At 37.8% G+C, this 22,600-nt stretch overlaps 2 protein-coding genes across 7 annotated transcripts in view; one reads left to right on the top strand and one right to left on the bottom strand.

Moving 5' to 3' along the window:
• Positions 1-928: 928 nt before the first annotated feature.
• Positions 929-1,827, bottom strand: LOC129765034 (tRNA (guanine-N(7)-)-methyltransferase). Its single transcript, XM_055764850.1, has 3 exons — positions 1,793-1,827; positions 1,613-1,737; positions 929-1,556 (listed from the first exon to the last, which is right to left on the bottom strand). Exons 2-3 carry the CDS (start codon positions 1,720-1,722, stop codon positions 947-949), a joined length of 720 nt encoding a protein of 239 aa, XP_055620825.1. The 5' UTR covers positions 1,723-1,737; positions 1,793-1,827; the 3' UTR covers positions 929-946.
• A 7,522-nt stretch (positions 1,828-9,349) lies between these two features.
• The window catches only part of LOC129765015 (uncharacterized), a 46,868-nt gene continuing 33,617 nt past the window's right edge, over positions 9,350-22,600 (top strand). For 2 of the 6 annotated variants that reach the window (XM_055764826.1, XM_055764778.1), the window contains exon 1: positions 10,032-10,133. In XM_055764826.1, coding sequence (XP_055620801.1) covers positions 10,123-10,133 — 11 coding nt within the window. In that variant the 5' untranslated portion in view covers positions 10,032-10,122. The other 4 variants (XM_055764806.1, XM_055764816.1, XM_055764799.1 and 1 more) reach the window with 4 other exon arrangements.

The raw sequence follows: 22,600 nt of genomic DNA, 5'->3' as shown, positions 1-22,600 counted from the left end.
GTTTAATGTTTTGCGATAAAGAACAAAATTACCACTCTTGACGAAGAGCTGAGAACCACTATATTAGTTTGGCATGGAATGGCTGTATATATATATACAGAATACAATCTTACGTGCATCGTGATGTACAAAGTATTAAAGAATAAGTGAAAATTAACGTTAAAAGACATTTCTATAGATCTGCACACTTTTACAGACTTTTCCACATTTTTAACAGACATTCACATGTTTTTACAGACTTTTTTTTAAAAATCATCTGGCAGCTCTTCCTTCCACTTTTTATCGAATATTTCCAAATCGCAGGAGTAAACATTTACGTGACTCTGACTTTGTTTGTTTTTATTACGTTCGAAAAAACGTTATGACAAAGAGAGGGGACATTAAAAATGCGTTGCTCAGTGAAAGGCTGAGATGCTCTTTTAGAGATGCAATGGTTAATTAAACAATTGACGGAAAAATGTAGTTCGTTCATTTTATAATTTTACTTATTTTTGCCCTTGACAACAATACCTCTTTTATAGTGTTGATTATCATAAGAAAAATAACACTCCTGATCGTTGGATCTCTTTTGACATTTCAATTGGATCTTTTTTGACAGCCGTTTTGATTCAGTCCGCACTACCTAGCAGTAAACTAATCCATTTTTCAGGTAGATAGGTAGGTATTCACGTAGGAGAAGAAAATAAAACAATATATTAAAAATATATATTTAACAAAAGCTGTCCCCTTTGTATAGTCCTACGTCACTCCGGTTATGTCCCCGACATTACCCACCCGTCTTTTTTATTGCATGCTCTCTATGAGATATATTTCACAACCTATACCTTCTAGTACTATCTTTGGAATCTTGTTGATCATATCAACAATCATTTTCAACATTATTTGGACAGGACAGTTCGGAATAGCAATAAAATTTTGGTCGACGAAATCAATTTCATTCAGGTTGTCATTTCTTTCTAAAAATCGCAACAAACTTACTCCCATTATTTCGCGTCACTTTTTTACCTTCCTCGCTGCTGTCCAGCAGCTTCTCCGACAAAACATCCTCCCGCACCTCATCCTCGCTCAACCGCTCGAACGCCGGGTGCTGCTCGATGTGTTTACACATCCACTCGTGCAGATCCTTCACGTCGGTCACCGTGTAGATCTGGCCACCCGCACGCAGCACGTAGCTGTACTCGCTGAGCAGTGCCGAGTTGATGATCCGCCACTTGTGTTTGGCTTTCTTGAAGTGCGGATCCGGATAGAGGAAGAACATTTTCTCCAGCTGTCCCTTGTGGAAGTAATTCGTCAGATACTTCATCGCGTTCGTTCGAATGCAGGCAATGTTTCGATATTTTCCCTCATGCAAGTTGCGCAGCGCATGGATGCGATCAATCACGTAGTCGGATACTTTCACCCGAATTTCCATGCCGAGCGCCAGCTTGTCCGGATAGATTTCACCGAGGGTTACCAAAAAGCCACCGTAACCACATCCAATGTCGGCAAACGCAACCCGCCGTTCACCCATATCCGGATAGTGCTGGCTCCAATCATAATGATCCGGATGGACCGGACTAAAAAGAGTGGTCATCAACGATCACTTCAAGATGAAAATAACTAAAATACTCACTAATCGAAACTGTGATCGGCGATCGGATTCGAGTGCGCTCGCTGACGATAGAACCGTTTTTGTGGCAATTTTGTATACGCTGAAATTGTGCTGACTTCGTCCAATTCCATTTCAGAGAAACAGTCCTACAATTAATGAGTTCAAAATACAATATTTTCACTAAAAATGCACGTTGTGTACTGGTATGCGGTTCGAAACATATGTTTACCGCTGTCAAAATAAATCACACAAAATGGAAAGGACATATACTCAAAGGTGGGTTTGATTTACTGGTTATAAAGAATTGCATGCAAGTTACTGCACTGCTAGGTTAGCGAACGGTTCGAATGAGCCTGAATGAGCTAGTTCGCCAAAAAGAACGAAGGAGCTGTCGTTCTTTTTTACAGAATGGTAGTGATGATTTACTCATCAATCGATTCAGAGTTTCTCTAAATTTTGTTTGATATGCTACGCAATGCGGTCCTCCAGTCTGTAAGGAGCAATCAACATACCACGTGAACAACTTTAGGGTTGGTAGTGGGTACGAATACACTTGACCACGGTGAGGGTGGAGGGGTTTAGATAATGATCACGTGGACACGCTAAGATTTTTTTTAGTTAAACATTCACGTCTATATCCAAGATGAATGAAATCTGTTCTGTATTGTACTCTATGTTTATCCATAAAAGCATTAAGGTGCCCGATCAACAATCTAAATTTTATTGTAACGCTAAATTTCTTCCCTGAAAGTAAGTAACGTACATGAGTTGAGAGCGATCAATTCATTCCCGTTGGTAGTAGAGAATCATTCATTTTATCGGGCTGGAGGCACCATAAAAAAACAATTTTGTAATATCAAAAATCGCAAAAATGCGTTTGTAGGTACAAATATTGTAAGGAGTGATGATACTCACACATATTCATACGCATTTCCACACATACACGCACATACAAACTCATAAAGACGAAAGCTACGAATCGTGCATTCTGAGAGTCGCGTATGATTTTATACTTCTGGTACGATTTACGATTAAATGCTCCTCTTATTTACTCCAAACTTTGAAAAATCGGCTAGAAAAAACGGCTGAACGTATCAATACGAAACGTTCACAGATGTCTGGGGAATACACTAGGCTAAAAATCTGCCTGCAAACGTTTGAATTTACTGCGATATTTGCAGAGTTACTGTGGATTTTGTAAAACACTACAAAAATCCAGTTTTTGGCACTTTTTTGAAATCGATATAAAAAATTAAAATAATTTTTTGTTTGTCAAAGTAACAAATTATGCATATTTCACCTTTCATATTTTTAACCTTCAGCACGCGAGTGGTGCATGAATGCTTGTATGTGTGCAGATGAAATGAGTATAAAAATGTGTGAAGAACCTCTAAAATGTTTCCCCAATTTAGCCGAGTAGTCTCAAGTTATGTTTGTTTTCCGAAACACTGTTTTTCATCGGAACCAAAACTCCGAAAATACTTGAGCAGCTCATTTTGACGCGCATACCGTTAGAATGAATTTAGTCAATTGGTTTTACGCGGATGACCGTTCTTAATATCAGTCGATATTTTATACGAACATGTCAATATTTTGTAATTTTACATTTCAATGCGCAGTTCAGTTTACGATTTTTGAAGGGACCCTTAGCATGGAAAGTAGTTTAACTGCACTCGAAAAACAGGAAGCTGACCACATACCATGTGAACAACTTTAGGGGATTAGGGCACGAAAATGTCCACACTTTTCCACATTATAGGGAGCGGGTATTATCTCCACGTGCACACGGGAAATAAACATTCAAAAAAACACCATCACATCAATATTCAAAAATCCTAAGAATGCACAATAGGTGCATTTGCAAGTTTTTTTTCCGTTCATCCTTAGTTTTCCTTATTTATCAATCAAGGGATTGAGCTGCCTAAGACTTCGTTCCCATATGTTTCTGAAGGTTACTCTCATAAACTGTGAATGGGCCAGCTTACTAGAGGATCATTCATTACAACATAAAGAAGAAAAAAAATTGTAATTGTTATCACGATTGTTCAATCACTTAACGGAGGAATGAGTGGGAAAGCTATCTTTTCAATCTTCAATTTTGATTAAGTATATTGAATCGCTCATACTGTTCTACGATTCAATTTTGACAGAAAACTGTTATCTGTTATACTATAATAACTCTTGATTTTCTTCTTTTTGTACTATAATAACTCTTTGATTTTCTTCTCTTCACCCACAAACTCATAAAAACGAAAGCTACGAATCGTTCATTCTGAGAGTCACGTATGGTTTTAGACTTCTGGTACGATTTACGATTAAACACTCCTCTAATTTACTCCAAACTTTGAAAAATAGGCTATATATAATATATTCCCGATATCGTTGCCCTCTACACCTACACAAACCAAGATAAAAATATGTACGTAATATATTATAATACCTGAAAGTATAGCTTCAAAATGATGCGCATCTCATCGGTATGCGTTGATTTTTCACGAAGATGCAGCATGTCAAAAATCACTTAAAATTTCAGACCTCGCACTCTTTTCCTCTAATTTTTTTGTCGAGTGTATATAGGGTAAATGATCTTGGTTTGTCCAGTCGTAAATATGATCATGGTTTGCCCACTTTTTTGAATGCTCTAATTCAGCGCTCCTGTGTCAAATAAGGCCTCCGAATGTTTCGAAACATATAAATGAAATTGCCTTTTACATGATTTATAGTAGTTTGATAGTATATTTTTACGAAATCACATGTTTTAAAGGATTATAAAATACAGCTTCTATTTGTGTCAATGCGCCCCTCATTCGAGCTAACTTTTAATCGAGCACCAGATGATTATTTGGCACGTATTCAGACCTTTTCTGGTTTACAACACTTATAAATATTGTAAACATCATGCTTGCTCACCATTTGTATCGGATTTACATAGCTAAACCATTAAATTAACGCATTTTGATGAACTCAATTCTGATCATGAGTTGTCCAATTCAATAATGTTATTTTGTCCACATGATTTCTATGGCAACCGCTTGGCGCGCTGCAGTTTGTTTATGTTTGTTTATGGTGTGCTTTGCGCATAGCAGAAGTATGGTTTTTTTGTGTTGATTGTGTTGAGGTGAACACTTCTAAAATGCCCAAGAAAAGGCAATATTCTGAAGAAAGCCTAAATTATGAATGAATCAATATGATGACAGTACACTCAAGGAATGATAAATGCAACATCTAATTGTGAATTCGAATGTTTTCATTCAAAAATGGAGATTTCTAAAACCGGATAAACCATGATAATTTTTTTGGGCAAACCATGATCAGAGGTGGTCAAACCATGATCATGATTCTTCTTTAAGGAAAATCGTTTAAAACATAAAAATTTGAATAATTTCAACACCTTATGGTAGTATTAGCAACTAGAGACTTGGGGCTTTTCAACAAACCCAAACTCGTATCGATTATGTGTGATTTTCATGAAAAAAATCGATTTGCATTTACTAGTTGCGTAAAAACACCCCAAATTGGACAAACCAAGACGGTTCGACGGTTCGAAAGGGCAACTCTCTTACTATCACGACACGGTGGACTTAGTCTTTTCGGATGAAAAATTATTTGTGGGCCAAAACGACAGTTCAAGGTATTTCCCAGATGATGTTCACCTAGTTCACCGAATCTAAACTTTACTTCATATGGTCATATAAGATGTCGAAGGAGAACGAGCAGTTCATGACCGCGATCCTCCAAATTTCGAATGAAATGCAGAAAACATCCAAGACGTGAAAACATATGAGATTGGTCAAAAATGTTAAAGGCGGTATTATTTCGAAACATTTACTGTAAATGATCATCATAATAATACCTTTCATTCAATATAATAACAATAAAATCCTAATATCTTATGTGAAATAATCGAAGATTGAAATTATATAAAAATGTATTGTACACGGTGTAATTGGCCTTTTTGAATGCTAGAGGTGAATGAGCTTTAAAGTTTTATACATATATAATATATAATATATGAGTAAAAAGAGGAATGATGCACATTTTTTACCAGTTGTTGATCCCCTGCGATTTTTTGTAAGAAAATCGTACTTTCTGGAATGCATATCCAGACTCAAACGAAGCCAACCCAACGTTCTGCTGCAATAGTACTTAAGTTTGCTTTTTCGTAAAATTCGGCAACTATTCCTAATCCTGGTCGTCAGCATACGGCCATGTTCTTATTGCAGCGGGGAGTCAACGTGACTTGAGCGGTGCGTGTTTACTTCTCGCCACGGTATTTCAATTCACTCATATTGCACCGTGTCAGTGGCTTGTCTTCGGCGTGTTTTATAAAAATTGTGAAAATTTGTTTTTTATAAAAAATTTCAAAAAAGTCTAGGAAGAATAACGTTTGGTTTTGTTTTGAAATATTCCACATCGTTGAACGTAGCCGGGTCAAAACCTCGACGACAAAAAGACGGGTGGGTAATGTCGGGGACATAACCGGAGTGACGTAGGACTATACAAAGGGGACAGCTTTTGTTAAATATATATTTTAAATATATTGTTATTTTCTTCTCCTACGTGAATACCTACCTATCTACCTGAAAAATGGATTAGTATACTGTTTACTCTTTATGAATATGTTGAAGGTTCTGAAAAGAACCTATGGTGTTGTGTTTTTGTTATCACTCAATATTCCCATCTTGTTCGGTTAAACCTTCCTGTTTAGCTATTGCGTTTGCCACTCGCCACAGCTTTCACAGTTGGAAAATTTCTTCCCATCCAGCTTGTGACATGTTGTTCAGTAAATTACATTTAATGCGACGTGCCGAAGAAACACTTTGCCACTCACTGAAACAAATTGTTGCCTTGATGAGCGTCGAACCGAAGCTGCTCTGTTGTTGATGCGGGTTTTCTGATTGTCGTGAGCAGCTTTGCAAGCCAACTCGAGCACTCCGACGGCCGAAACTCTATAATCGCTGTTAGGTATACTGGTGCTCCGGCACCAATCCGTTCCGTTACCCTTGCGGAGCAATCAGTGAATGCGACCAACAGGGAACTGGAGACCTGCACGGTTCGAGCGAGACTTTGCCTTTCCCTTAACTTGTCCTCCTTTGTTACGTCCACGATGCCGATGCCGTACAACCACACGGGTTTACGGTTTGAAAGAAAATAAGATATTTTTTTGGGGTCCGCGTGTTTTATACTCTAGCGGTACACACTCACAGGATAGAGACAAATCGGCAGACTCAGCCAGAGGGACGAGTCCAACGAGACGAACGAATGAGCGTTAAAAGGGAGCGATGGCAAAAAAATACATTCATTATGATTTGTTCGCTCGTTGGATTCACATGCAGGCTAAAAAGGGTCCTTTTCAGGATCACAAAATTATCTTCAATCTAAAGAGTTTATTGTTTTGTTATCACTCGATATCCCCATCTTATTCGGCTAAACCTTTCTGTTTAGCGATTGCATTTGCCACTCGCCACAACTTTCACAGTTGGAAAATTTCTTCCCATCCAGCTTGTGACATATTTTACAGTAAATTACATTCAATGGCACGTCGCATTACCACCACTAAGTATCGGATTGGAGGTAATTTTAACCTGTAATTGAACATTTGCGATGACAGTGGTACAGTGTCGACTTTCAATGTGGGGTCATAATTTGGACCCCGAACTCTATGTTTACAAAAATGTCCAACTAAATATGTCGCATTACAGGTCCGTCCAATTAGCTAAATGTCGAGATAAGTGTAAATTACTGTACTTTCAATCTAGAAGCAATTTAAGAATTGGTGAAAATCAATAAGCTCAGAACAACTGTCAAATTCACATACTCATCATATCCTGGCAAACAAATTATGAAAAAATCAATTTGTGTTTTATTATTATTTTGGATTATTACCCACCCGTCTTTTTTTCTTTTTCCTTTCCAATCGTGCTTCATTCTATTTCGCTGCTGCTCTGGTTGCCCGTTTTGGTCGGTACGATTTGAGGAGCACAAAATGGACCAATCAAAAATGGACACATAGTGCATTTGGACAATGCTTGATATTTCACAATTATTCAATTATTTATCTCAAGAAAAATAAAATGTTATTCGTTATGATAGATGCGTAGATATATTTCCAATCAATTGATGCAAAAACCTTTGCGATCTATTGAGAAATGCTCGAGTTATAAACGTTCCAAATCTTGCATTTTTTCCTACTTGTTCAGTGCCTAGATTTCCATTTCACCCCCTATATCTTCAGGTTAGACGTAGTCCTACGTCAAAACCATTTCGAACGCCCTCGATGCCGCCTTGTTCTGGATTTGCCACCAAAGCAGTTTGTATAAAGAACAAACTTTTTTCTTCTGCTACCTGATGCCGTTTTGCGATTGCGTTTGCCACTCGCCACTCGCTGCAACTGCCTGTTGTCTTGATGTCCACCGAACCGAATGTGTTCTGTTCCGAATGCGGGTTTTCTTATCGTCGCGAGCACCTTTGCCAGCTAACTCGATCACTTCGGCGGCCGAAACTATATAACGCCGACTAGGTGGACTGGTGCACTGGTACTAACGCGCTCGGCCTAGCTACCCTTGCGGGGAACTCCAGATCAACACGGTTTGAGCGGGATTTTGCCTTTCCCTTCACTTTTCCTCCTTTACCATGTCCAGACATGGCTGCTTGGGTTGGTTTGTTGATGTGTTGTGATGCGAACCGATGTGGTGTACGGTTTGAATGAGAATGATCGTTGCGGCAGCGGAGCGGGGATTTTTAAGCTGACTGGCTGGCTCGAGAATTACGCATGTGTGAGACTGCGACCAATGTTTCGTTCATTTTTTTCTTTTTCCTTTCCAATCGTGCTTCATTCTATTTCGCTGCTGCTCTGGTTGCCCGTTTTGGTCGGTACGATTTGAGGAGCACAAAATGGACCAATCAAAAATGGGCACATAGTGCATTTTGACAATGCTTGATATTTCACAATTATTTAATTATTTATCTCAAGAAAAATGAAATGTTATTCGTTATGATAGATGCGTAGATATATTTCCTATCAATTGATGCAAAAACCTTTGCGATCTATTGAGAAATGCTCGAGTAATAAGCGTTCCAAATCTTGCATTTTTTCCTACTTGTTCAGTGCCTAGATTTCCATTTCACCCCCTATATCTTCCGGTTAGACGTAGTCCTACGTCAAAAACGCATTTCGTCGCCGTAAGCGTCACACGCTCCGTCCAAGCCACGTTGACGCCCGCTGCAATGACAACATAGCCTAACTGCTCAAACCGTTCGATTTCGCTCCATCACATAGTGGAGCGTTCGGACCCGTTTTTCCGCACTGATTAGAAGGGAACACTTGTTCTTAATTCGAGATTTTGGGTCAAAACCTATCCACTTTAATGAATTTTGGCTCTATTCTGCGATGCCAGTGGTTGTTTGGATTTTTCCGTATTTTTTTTGTTTCTGTGAAGCGAAATGTTTGTATAGTTATCTGATCATTAATATTGCTTGCGTATCAATTTATTCAAATTAATATCAAGCATTTGAGAAAATCTACTCTTCTAGCATATTATACATCCTTCATCCTCTGTCTAACATCGTAACTGAAAATTTTATATCCCTCTATATTCGAATACTGAATTCCGAGTACGTGCTTCGAAACCTCATCGTTCGTCCGCAATTTGAACGATTGGTTTCACGATTCCAAATCAGTCAGGTTTGCGCGGGGAGTAGTGAAGCTCTCGTATCTGGGGTGCTCACTGTTTAATTCTCTCGAATGATTTAGAGCCGTAGAGTTGCGAGAAAAATATTGCCATTGACAAATACACTTCGACATTTGGGATAGAACGTTCAACTTTTTGCAAGTTCTGTTTTCGCTTCGATATAATAATGTTGCAGTGACCAGAATAACCACAAATGGACAAGAAAAAGGACTAAAGTACAATTTAAAGTCGTGCTTTGCAGAAAGTGATTCTAGTAAACACTTTCCGCTGCTAGAAAGTCTAGATTTGATGTGAATGATAGTGCGTAGGTACCCCTTTAGTGTCCCGTGATTTATAGCATATGAATTGTGGACTTTTTCATTGCAAAAATCAGCTGTATTGCGGAGATCAAAGGCTACAAAAAATTCTCCATCTTCTGTAACTTGTATCCTGTGGAGACCCCCACTGGTTAAGTTGATGTGAATCCCGATAGAACAGCAGGAAGATATTATGTAAAAATAAATTTATTTGGTCAAGTCTGACATTGGGTTGAAAAAGTGTGAGTGGGAGAGAGTGGAAAAAACAAATCATGCGCCTCGAAATGAGTGCATCGATGCTAGAAGCATGCAAGGAAGTGAGATAGAGCGATCAGCCTGAGTGCGTGTATTCGGGAGGACGAAAAGGAAACGCAAAAAAGTGAATGCTCCGATGTGTTGTGTGAGTGCCCGCTGCGAAGGCTTCTCGTGAGTGCCACACGGGGTAAGAAACGTAAACAGAAAACAATATCGTGACATGTATTGACGTGTGTTGATGGGTAAACAAAACAGAAAACAGGAGAATGTTTATTTTGACTGACTCACAATGTTCTGCAGGTAAAGCGAATTGTTGCTGTTTTGTCCAGCTTAACTGGACGGATAAGCTACAAGACGATAAGCTAAGGTCGCTGTTGTTCGCTAGTTACATGCTGGAGAATGTCTGTACTAGTTAATTTCAGAATTTTTATTGCTCGAAGTCAAACCTCTCTGGTTCATTATCCTGATTATAAAATATATAAATTTGGTTTAGGCAATTATCGTGACGGTAGCAGTGCGGCAGAATGCAAAGTACATCCTACTTAAAACGATTTGTATCTAAAGTTAATTATTCGACCCTGCTTTGCCACTTTTCTAACAATTCTGGAACGATTCAATTATAAAAATAGTGGAAACAGTGATGTTCCGATTTCATTGTACTTGCTAAAGGCTCTGTTGTTATATTTTTATTATGTTTAGAGGAAATCTGAGCGGAATCAAATATTGAACGTAGCAAAACTATGTGGGTGCCTTCTTCCTCTATATATATCTATATTTTTTATGTATGTGACAAACTGAAAGAGAATACAATCATTCTAAGCTCATTGAGTATTTTATTTTTATATCACGTTTCATAACTATAGAGTCACTTTATTTTTTACGTAGGACTACGTAAAACGGATTACAGTAAGATATGCGACGTAAAATGAAAATCTAGAAAGCGGAATAAAAGATTTTTAACGCTCATAACTCGGTCTATTTCTTAATAGTTTGTAGAGTTCTTTGTACCAATTGATCGGAGATGTTTCTACTTTCACCCAAAAATAAATAAAATCCTATATTTCTTGGAACAGGCTATTGAATATTTGAAAAATGTCAAACATTATCTAACCAAAAATCCCACGTAGTTGTGTCGTCAAGTTCACAACATATGCTAAGGTCTGAGAGTTAAATTGAAAATTTTCCAATTGAATTTCGACCTGGTAAACAAGCCTAGCAGCCCAGAATTTAAATCCCTTGATCAAAAAACTATACTATGTCAGTTCGCTTTCATTTGGAAGTGTTGAGGAACTTAAACGAGTAGTTTTATCTGCGTGGAATGAGATACGAATTTTGACCGGTCGCAAATTGATTGAAAGTATACCAACGTATTATAATTTCATCGGTTAAGGCCGGATCCAGATGCAGCTAATGGTTGTTCGTTTCGTATACCCCAAAATGTTTTTTTTATCCCATTTGTTTATTTCATTTAGACATTCGCATTTCAGCTGTAATAGAGTTGAATTTGAATGAATAAGTGTTTCATCATCTCAATACATATAGTAAATTACACACTAACGCTTTTTCGGCGTAAGAGCATTCCTTTCGTTCCACTGTTCAGTCAAACCCGACAACAGAGACAGTCGATATGGAGCTTCGGCTTTTGTGTTATTAATAGCACAAATAGTCCGACGTTTCACGTAGCAAGCAGCAGAGCGTTTGTTGATGAAGTGAGGCCAGGATCCCGACCGTGAATCGATCTTCATTATTGATTATTGTTGCGTGAACGTAGTTATTCTATAATAACACAATAAGAGAGTCGTGAGTTTTGACCCCTGATAGCTCTGATCGTTCGCTTTGGAAGCGGACAGGCAACAAATTTGGCCATGGAGACCCCTCTCTCGATCGACCTTGTTGTAAATAATCCTTCTTTTTGTTAATAAAAATGCGTGTTTTCATTGCGGATCATTACTGTCAACAACTGGGCGGTCTGACAGAAACACAAATCCAACGTGCAACAGCGGATAACCATCAGGTATCCTTTTTTCCATATTTCACCTTTCATATTTTTACCCTTTGGCACACGAGCGGTGCATGAACTCATGGTGAAATGAGTATAAAAATTTGTGAAAAATCTCTAAAATTCTACCCCAATTTAGCCGAGTAGTCCTGAGTTATGTTTGTTTTCCGAAACAACAGTGTTTTTCATCGGAACCAAAATTCCAAAATCACTTGAGCAGCCCGTTTTCGACGCACATACTGTTAGAATAAATTCAGTTAATTGGTTTTACGCGGATGACCGTTCTTAATATCAGTCGATATTTTATACGAACATGTCAATATTTTGTAAAATTACATTTCAATGCGCGGTTCAGTTTATGATTTTTGAAGGGAGCCTTAGCATGGAAAGAAGTTTAAATGCACTCGAAAACCAGGAAGCTGACCACATACCATGTGAACAACTTTACGGGATTAGGATACGAAAATGTCCACACTTGTCCACAGTATAGTATATCACATGTATATTGAAAAATCCTAAAAATGCAGAAAAGGTGCATTTGCAAGATTTTTTTTCGTTCTGTTGGCGCGATACTCAGTGCTAAGGCAGCGGACTGTAAGATGGAAAACCTAATGACTGTATGAAAATATACTCTTTCTTCAACCTTGAAAAAGGCAGGTTTTCACAGCAGTCTACTAGCCAGATATCGATGGTGCGAAAGTTTATTCGGAAGACAAGAGTACATAATGGAAGTCAGAAAACACTGGTATTTTATCTCCCACTGGTTTGTTCGAACGAAGTTGCACACATAGCGTGTGAAAACAGAACGACTCCAATCCGCGAATTGCACCCCTTTTTATGTGCATTGGAACGGATGACACTATCGATGGTTCGTTGGTGCAAGGTGCGGTCGGTGATGCGTAAAGCGTACCCCGCGCAGCAGCTCAATGTGTGCATCGATGACGTCATTTTATTATTTATCAATAAAAAATTTGAGCTGCCTAAGAGTTCGTTCCCATATGTTTTTGAAGGTTACTCTCATAAACTGTGAATGGTCCAGCTTAGTAGAGGATCTTTCATTACAACATCAAGAAGAAAAAAAAATTAATAGTTATCACGATTGTTCAATTACTTAACAAAGGAATGAGTGCGAAAGCTAACTTTTCAATTTTCAATTTTGATTAAGTATATTGAATCTCATACTGATCTACGATTCAATTTTTGACAAAAAAAACTGCTATCTGTTGTACTATAATAACTCTTGATTTTCTGGAAACTTTGTCGAAGATCATGTTCTAACCAGATAGCTGGGTTCTGATCTATGGAAAAAGGTCAGTTAATGTTTGCACGCTTCGTAAAAAAACGGTGGCTATTAGAACTCACTCAGTGAAAATTGTAATGTTTTAAGCTTCCAACATATTTACAAAACAAAAAAGTCAGAGAAAGTCGAGGCAGTGATGGTTTTAACGTGAAATTGCTCGACAGTAAACTGTACGAAGCGTATAAGAGTATAAGTATAAGTATAAGATAATCGAGACAAAATAAAAGAAATTAGGCAGAAACTGGGGAGCAATACAAATCACATCTTGAGTAATGTGGAAAAGTTAAAGAATGGTAAACAACCTCAACAACTAATAATGCCAATTTGCATTAAACTTTTTGACAAAGGAGATCATTTTATTGAAACTTTTAGTCAGAATAGTCCACGTGGATAACAGAGAGAGGGATCATAATCAATGCCCACTGTAGACACAGACTGCAAGTGTGAATTGCCGGCGACGTTGATGCTACGTTGACGTCCTTTCTGTGAAGTTATATGTGAATCGCTCTTTGAATTGATGATACCTAAAAAAGATGAAGAAAATCATTAAGTTCCTCGAAGACTAGGGAGTTGGGAAAATTGCAATTAGAAGGTATTAAAAGGGAAGTCTAATGTGTTTGATTCACTATTCAATGATTGGTTCAAGGATCTATAACTCACATATGCTGTAAAATGAAATGCGGGCACATCAGATTTTCTTCTAAATTAATGCAAAAATTTTATACAATTCATCTACATTCGTTCTTTCAGAACATCTCCGCTTATGTTGATATAAAAAAAAACATTGACATGAAATTGCATTGTTTTGACGTAGGACTACGTCTAACCTTTCAATATAGGGACTCATTTCAATATTTCGGTGTGAAAAAGTGTTTAGTTTTTGAACGCCAATAAATCCTCGATTAATAAATGGATTTTGGTTCCAAACACACACATTGATAGGAAATAGCCTCAGCAATTGTTTATATGCTACACATTACGTTTTTTCAGCTCATATAAAGTTCAAATTGATGGAAAATTGGAAGAAAGAATTCTCTACTTTCCCATACATTTTGTCTGCACTCCCGCAGCAAACAGTTATTCATTACAAGCAACCACGGGTACGGGTGAAACGTATGGAGAAGATGAAGGAGGGAGACAAAAAAGAGAATCTTAATAAATATAGGCGGTCGCTACAACGTTAATTATATGGCTATAAAGAGAGCGATGGTGGAGCTTGACCAAATTCCATCATCGGACGCCAAGCAGGTAAGACGCTATCTTGAAGTTGATTTTCAGCATAAGAGATATCGCTGCATTTGCCGCGGATGTATGCGGTGCGATACCATAAGAGTGAGAGACAGGAGTTTCAATGGGATGTGGAGCAGGTGAGCCTATCGAAGTGTGTTAAAAGCGGTGGAAGCGTCGCGCCGGTTGAATGAGTGGCTAATCGCGCTCGATTTGATAGAATGCTGGAGTTTTTAAACGGTTTTATTTAGCTGTGACATATTTGTATGTTTGTATGTAACATGTTTGTCTATGGCGCTGTACCACATTAATTGAAATTTTCCTGTTGACCGGTTGATCTGAATTTTGGAACACACCTGTTTTGGAACACACCTTTATCTCAGTCATTATAAAACTGCGTATTTCATGATCTTGAAAATCCAAGATGGCGATCGCTACAAAATGGCGGATTACATATTTTTTCAAAGCCCCATCATTATGGGTATTAAATGAAAGGGATTGACTAGTAGAAAACAGTTATTAATGAAAAATGCAAATCCAAAATGGCGGATTACATATTATCTCTAAACCCCATCAATATGGGTATCGAATGAAGGAATTGACTAGTAGAACACAGTTATTCATGAGTAGTACAAAGCCCAATTATATCACGATACCAGACGGTAAATTCCTATTACGATATACTTTCCATCAAGTGTGTGTTCGTTGCCGGCTGAACAATAACCCCTACAACATTTGCACGACAAATTTTGATTTTTCCGTATTTGAATCTAAACGTTTAAGTGTTTGCTGAGTGCTGAAGTTTTATTCTATCCTTTGATTTTTTTTCTGTAATTTTGTACATGAAAAGTTGGTCATTCTAGGATCTGTGCTCCATGATATTTGAATAATGGACACCCTTTGGTGTAGTCCTACGTCTTTCCGGTTATGTCCCCGACATTACCCACCCGTCTTTTTCGTGTTTCCGCACATCGGTCGTACCGTAAACTGCGCAATGCGCTCTATGATTTTTCCAATTTATAAATGATAAAGCTGAATGGAAGCAATTTCCAATGTTTATACAGGTCGGCCCATTATATACACACTCAATTATATTTTTTTTCTATTTCAAATATGCATTTTCATTTTAAACATTTAAGAAAATACTAACTTCTAAGTAGTGTTTTTTTTTCATTAGCAACAGCTTAAGGCATACAGAGCATAAAACTAGGAAGGAAGGAGAAGCCCAATAAGTCTACCATATATGAGATTTGACCATATGTGTAAGAGGTTTTTCCATCAAATATGATACTCTATCATCTCTATCATGATTCTGGATCAGCTACAAAACACCCTGTATAGGGCTATATCAGCATGACTAATTCATTGATAATTTTCTATGAGTGGCTCTGTTTAAGATAACTTTTTATTTTCAAAAAAATGTATTTCAAAACACCGCCCTATAATTTGAGAGCACAAAACAAAACGCTCATGAATGAAACAAAATACAAACACGTACGTGCATTGGTGAGAGACGAACTCACAGTGGTGAGTGGCAATGAGCATACACAGGCTCGCACAGCCGAAGCATATAGCTAGTGCATATTTTTCCATCGCCAGGAATCGATTAGTAGCCGTCAAGTCTACAATAACGAAGCAGCAGTAGCATTAGGAGCAGCAAGTGTGCAAGTGTTTGGAGTTGTGTGTATACAACGGAGTGATTGAGTGTACACACGGGAGAGTGAATGAGGCACAGAAATATCTTGAACGGAGAGCGAGCGAGTTCGGTAGAGTGTGTGCTGGTGTAGTGTGCCAGAGGCTTTTGTTCATTGGAGCTGCGAAGGAGTTTTGATTAGTTCGTGTCTTTCGTGCAAGATATCTAGAAGAAGCAAATCGTAGAGGCCATTGTTGTACAGACACTTCCGTGGGCGTCCAGCAAAAGAGCAGTAAGCCTTCAGAGGAACTTGTAGAGATACCAGGATAAACCGTGAAAATTTGAGTGTAGTGCGCTTCGAGAAGGTGAATCAATCCCAGCACTACTGCAGTCAGTATTTGCGGCTGAAGGGTGGTGCCCTTGGCAGAAGCGTGAAAAATAAAAGTGGATTAGCAGCAAAAACGAAGCGCCATTATTTCGTTTGTGATTCGTTTTCTAAAAATCAGTGCGTCAATGGTATTCCCCCCGCGGAGATAAAGTACCTGAATGGTTTCGAACGGTAACGGCAGCCGAGGAAGTGAGCCAAAAGTGGACCAGCTTTTATTCCTGTGAAGAGAAAAAATCAGTCCGAACAAAAACGATGACGCAGTTTTTGTTTTGATCATTTTTGCCTTTATTCACTGCTTTTTCTTCAAGACAACAAGGAAAAATATGAATGTTGGGTGCACAGTAGGAGTGAGTATGAACTTCACGAAAAAAATCCTCTATTTTTAGCAGATCTATATCGATACTTAAGGCAGGAATCGGGAATTTGCACAAAAATGGCCTCGGCTACGGAAGGGAAAATTCCACCCAGAAAGAAATCTCATCGTATATTTTTACATGGCTAGCTAGCCAACATTAAGTATTGTTTGTAAATCAGAGCGATGGGTCATGTGTAAAAGCTACACAGGTTGAAAATCTGCCCAAATTCGAATTCTGAGCCCACTCGTCGTCTCTTTGTCCTTCATCAAATCTGTTTTTTCTTCAAGTCAGCGCAATGGAACGAACACAATCCCATCGGAGGGATGTGTTGGTGGGTGAAGATCCGAGAAAACTTACGACGACCACGACGTCGTCTACCAATGTGAATGGATGGGATTGTAAGCAAAACATTACTGTGAACTGTGTTGTTTGTTGGTCTCTCATCGCAGCAGTGTGTGCTGCGAGGGAGCATTGAAAAACCTTCCACCATAGGGCGCTTGCAGCGTGCATATGTATTAGTGATCTGTTGGGCAGGCAAAAGTGATCGCTCTATAGGAATTATATGGAGCGACAAGATTGAGCTTTGTTTAAATAATTATTTTAGCGAAATAGTTATAAAGATTACGCGCTAATCTATATCAATAACATGCGAATATATGTTTCTTCACATAAAAATATTTACTTTTAGCGTCAAAGCCATACACACGGGGAAAAATAGAAATTTCTGTTTTGGCCATGATTCATATCAATGGATGCAGATTGATTATTCAAAAATTTTCACAGAAATAGTGCAAACTGCACATTGCGATTGTATAGCCGGATTAGGTGAAGTGTGCTCCCATTTAGGCTTTAAGCTTTTTGCTGGTCTCGTGAAAGAATAAACTATAATGAATATTCGTGTGCAGATATCCTTAATCGGCGGCTAGTTCCGCCAAAAAAGCAGTTGATTATGTTGAAATTAAGGACATTTTCAGCCTGAAATATCAACCAACTCTCAGATATGATTTCCGAGTACCCGAATGCTCTGCGGAGAAGCTAAATACGTTTATAAGAAAATTTATCGGAAACGGAAAAAATCCATCGATTGACCAATTCATGGAAATACAAGGAAGCATTCAAACGTGAGCTCGAGACTCTGTGACTTTGATCTAGGTGCGAAAATGTTGATAATCCTTTTCTGCCAATTTTTCGATTCCAATCTAATGGGAGAGTCGCTCAATGAACATCGCGAAATAGGTGCTAGTAAACTAAATAATATGCGTTACACAAAAACTCTTGTTCATAAAATAGCTTGCCTAACTGTTTCACAAAGTTCATGTTAGCTCTATGCACTATTAGAATGACCGTAACTCTATTTAAATCATCTACAAGAACGCCGATTGATAAAAATCCGCTTCTGCTGCATAGACACTACGAATGTAAACAAGCGAATGTGTGCCCAACACATGCTCTGCATGTATGTGTAGCAAGAGCCCTATTCTGGAAGAGCTGGTGGTGTAGACAGAATACGGATTTTGTTTGGCTGTGTGCGTAGTATACAACAAAAACCAGCTGAAATATCTTTCTGAACGAGACGAAAGGCAAAACAAAGAGACGATGATGACGGAGTTCCAAGGGATCAAAGTGTGTTGCTTGGGAACGGCTAAAGCAATTTCTCGACTGACGAGGGCTTATTAGATTTTTATCGCATGGTTTTTGTTCTAGGGAACTAGAGTCCGAATTACGTCTCAACTTATCAAGATCATGCTATCTGAGGTCTGAATAGTGCAGCCTGAGAGAATTTACGCCCAGTTTTATTCGCAGCGATTTGACTAATCAGGAATGATATATTGACGGAAACAGATTAGCTACGACTGACTGTTGCACCATTGGAAGAAGAGTAAAAAGCAGAACAAACTATTCGCAAGCGGAAACACAACACAGGAACTCGTACGCACAACCACACCACCGTTACGGAACGGGAGAAGAAGAAAAAAAACTGTATACAATGATAACACTCAGCTGGAAAAGGGATTGCGGGTGTGAAAATTGGACTTTTGGTTGTGTGCGCGTGTCGGTATATGTGACGTTCATAGCTCCGATCAGTGAGAAGAGGGGCTCATTCGAGACTTGATTCCGATATTCTCGTCATCGTCGATTGTCTCTTTGTTTTGGACTCTTTACCTGGAGCAACAATAATTTTAACGGCACCAATAACAGGAGGAGTCGTACAATATTGCGTTTTGAGGGTTTGGGGTGGTGGTGGGAGGACAGTAACATCTGCGCGATGGTTGTTTTGCTTCTGAATGCGAATGGAGTGATGAGTGCTCTGCTGATGCCGTATTCTGATTATGTTAGAGATTTGGTATTCTCAAAATGACTATCTATTATGCAGCCAGCAATTATCCGCTATTCTCTGGGCGAATCGTTTTCCAATCTACGATTTTATTTCCAAAAACGCAGACCTATGATACGTAGCTGAGGGGTAAAGTTCAGAACTACAAAGTCTAATTTCAATAGAACTGTTGCGAGCTAATGATTCTAAAATCTTTCCAGAAGCATAGTCAATTAATATCCAGATATATGTTGAGTCAATCATTCGAAACACAATAGCATATCAAAACTCCAGCCATATTCTCTTTACTATAATAGTGAGGCTTGTTCACGATAAAACCTGGAAATTAAGAATAGAATAAATTTGCTGTCAGTTTAACCCTTTGGGGTCGGAATTAATTTCCCTTGAAAGATATCCTTTGATCTTTCCACGCTATGATTATGTTGTTTATACCGAGAACCGTTACCTATGATTCATACAAACTCCGTATACATTCGTGAGAAAATTCAGTAGACATTAAAATTCGTTTAGAAAAATTGTAAACTATTACATCGTTGCATAAAGTATTTAGTATGATTCTTTGCTGTGGTGGCTGAGAGCAGACAAACGACCGCAAAGGGTTAATTCAGAGTGCATTATTATTCATTTATTCTGCGTGTAATTTGGATTCCGCCGATTTTTTTTGTTTTTGTTTTCAAAATTTGAGATTTAATTGCAAAAAATAGTTTTATGCTTCTTTTTGAAGGTATTTCTCGTCGCTGATCACATTCCCACTTCCTGCTGGACTTCCAACGTGATCCACGAATCCACGCCCTCGAAGGTTGTACAACAAGTTTTTGACGAAGTACAAAGGATGTATGACGATGGATGATGAATTGTACGTGAAGATGTATTTTGTTCAGCTTCCAGGCCTGAAATTCTACAAGATCACTGCCAGAAGAGATGTCCCCGGCAAATTTAGGTTCATTTCGCTGATAAATTTTTCAGGAAGGGATTTGCAGCAGTGGACAGAAAACCATGGTTCTCGTAACAAACAAGATAATAAATGGACTCAAAAATGTATAGGGAAGAGTGTTTGCAAAAATGTCTCCTTCAGTTTATTAAGGCTAACAAACGCCCGGTGAAGTTTTGCCAGATTCACCATGACAATGGGGTCGATTAAATTGAAAAAGTCCTCAATCCTTCCTATTGCCTCCAATTCTGTCCAATCGAAAAATATTGGTCAATTTGGAAGCGGAAATTGAAGAAGGGTGCCAAAGTGATTCAGGATGCTGCAGACATGAAGGGATCGTTTATCAACAGAGAGTCCACACATTGATGAAGGGCATCCGAAGAAATGTATGAAAGTTCATCAAAACTAACGGCATACTTTTTTCAATATTTTTTCAGTAAAGATCAATGAATTATCTGAATTCTGATATAAAAACATTCTTGTATTTTAACCAATCTCGAACTACAACTGGTTTTGTGATTCCGGATCCTAAATGAATCCGATTGATATACCATAAAAACAGTTATCCTTGAAATATCCTGGAAAGCCGTTACCAGTAGCTGGGGCTTGTTCTAATTTAAACTTAAAAATGTTTCGATCCTTTAATTCTAGTTTTTGTTTCGATTTAGCACAAAAAATTCTAGTTTTGTACCCTGCAGAATCGAGTATACACAATGCATAAATTTTATACATACATTCATTTTGTATTTTTGTTCGTTGCAGAATTTACCTTTTAACTATGTCAAGGCAGCGACAAAGGGGAACGAGAAATCATTGAGAACATTACCCCCGCCGGATCACCAATCTGAAGACACAAGGAAAAAAATGCCAATTCTCAATCAGCGTGTTCGTGCTGGCAAATGGATAGGTTATTCATGACTGAGAAGCTTAAAGAAAATACTGATGCGCGGAGCTTTGGTGCAATGTTTTCCATGCTTCTTCAGGGACTCATGGGGATTGGATGGATCTGGATGCAACGAAGAAAGTTCCACAAAAATAATCAACAGAGGTCAGCAGAACACTATTAGATGAGTCGTAGAAGTTTTGTCTACTTAGCTAGTAGCAACCACAGATCCCCTGAAAACGATGCAGTGAAGAAGAAGTTTTGCAACAATTGTACCACGTCTTCCAGTTGAGGTAACAAGGTAACTGTTTCGTTTAATTATCTGGGATCAGCGTGTACTGCTTTGTGAGAAATCCCAGGATGATGATAACTGTATTCATAGCAAAATCACCTCAAATCTAAATCCAACTCATGATTTTCTCATCCAAAAATGGCACCAAAGTGTGAGCAAAACTGCTAGAGATTGAGAAAATATGCATATGAAGAAATGTCTTCATTTTAAAAACATTTGACTCATAGAAAATACATTTGACTTTGTGACATGCATGACATTTCGAAAACATTTTAAGGGGGTAGAGGCACGAATTTCGGACGTTTTTTCGAGCTCCGAATAAATAAAACGTATAATATTTTTACTATTCATTATACCATTATTTGTTTATCTATCTTTTAACAAAACAAAAATGGAACGGAAAATATATATTCATAATAAGAATAGTTACAAGCTGATGATGTGAGGGAGTTCAAAAAAAAGTTATGCCATGGCGTACACGATTCCAGCCCTTCTGGTTAAAATATACACACAAATCGAACAGATTCTGGATCAGTAAAGATGCTGCTACAGCATGAACTTCGGACAAGTCAAAAACATATTTCTTGACAAAATGACAAAATGACGGCCATTTGAAGAAAAAAATGCTGTTTAAAACGTTTTTTCCCTACATTTCCCAATGTATCATAAATAGCAAAATTGAAAAATTATGATCGGTTTAACGGTTCACGCGATAAAGAGATGCATACAGATTATATTCATATATATATATATTTAAAAAAAAAACAGGACTGCATTTTGGAGACTATTTCGAAAGATGTCACACGAAGAAGAATTATAGCAAATATTTTTTAAACATAACCATAAAAACATTGTTTAGTTAATATTTATCTGGAACTTACAAAAAATGAAGGAACCTTTTTCATCTTTCATAATCTCACAAGTTATACATATATTGCATATAATCTTACAAAGTTATACATCACAGCATATTCAATTAAACATAATTGCAACCTGTACGACACACATGTCAAAATTTAATGCGACCGCAAAAGGTAAAATTTATATTTTTAATTATGAACCGTAATCTTAGCTTTAGTATCATTGATTGGCATATTTATTATGAATTTGACGATGTTGATGTTATTTACTTAAAAATTCCCATTCATTGTGCTTTAGTAGGAAGAAGATAAACATTGTTATTTATTTATTGTAAAATATTTTGTAATTTATTGTAAATATTATACAAGCCATATGATATTGGACAGTTTTTTTTAATTTGTAATTCTGTATAAAAGCCAAAAAAAACTGAAATCTGTATCTACAGATTCTTGGTTCCAAAAACTCTGAAATATCTGTATAAATACAGATTATTCTGTAGATATGGTAACCCTGAATTGAAGTTTGGCGTCGAGGCCGTACTAGCTTAGATAGATCACAGATC

Source organism: Toxorhynchites rutilus, chromosome 1, assembly GCF_029784135.1.
Source record: "Toxorhynchites rutilus septentrionalis strain SRP chromosome 1, ASM2978413v1, whole genome shotgun sequence".
Lineage (NCBI taxonomy): Eukaryota > Metazoa > Arthropoda > Insecta > Diptera > Culicidae > Toxorhynchites > Toxorhynchites rutilus.
This window is presented reverse-complemented; position numbering and strand designations above follow the sequence as displayed.

What these genes read in the sequence shown, in the direction of transcription:
- LOC129765034 (XM_055764850.1), bottom strand. Translation starts at nt 1,722, where the DNA reads ATGGAATTGGACGAAGTCAGCACAATTTCAGCGTATACAAAATTGCCA. An exon ending in GCCGATCACAGTTTCGATTA is followed by an intron (nt 1,557 to 1,612) that starts GTGAGTATTTTA and finishes CACTCTTTTTAG; the next exon opens with TCCGGTCCATCCGGATCATT.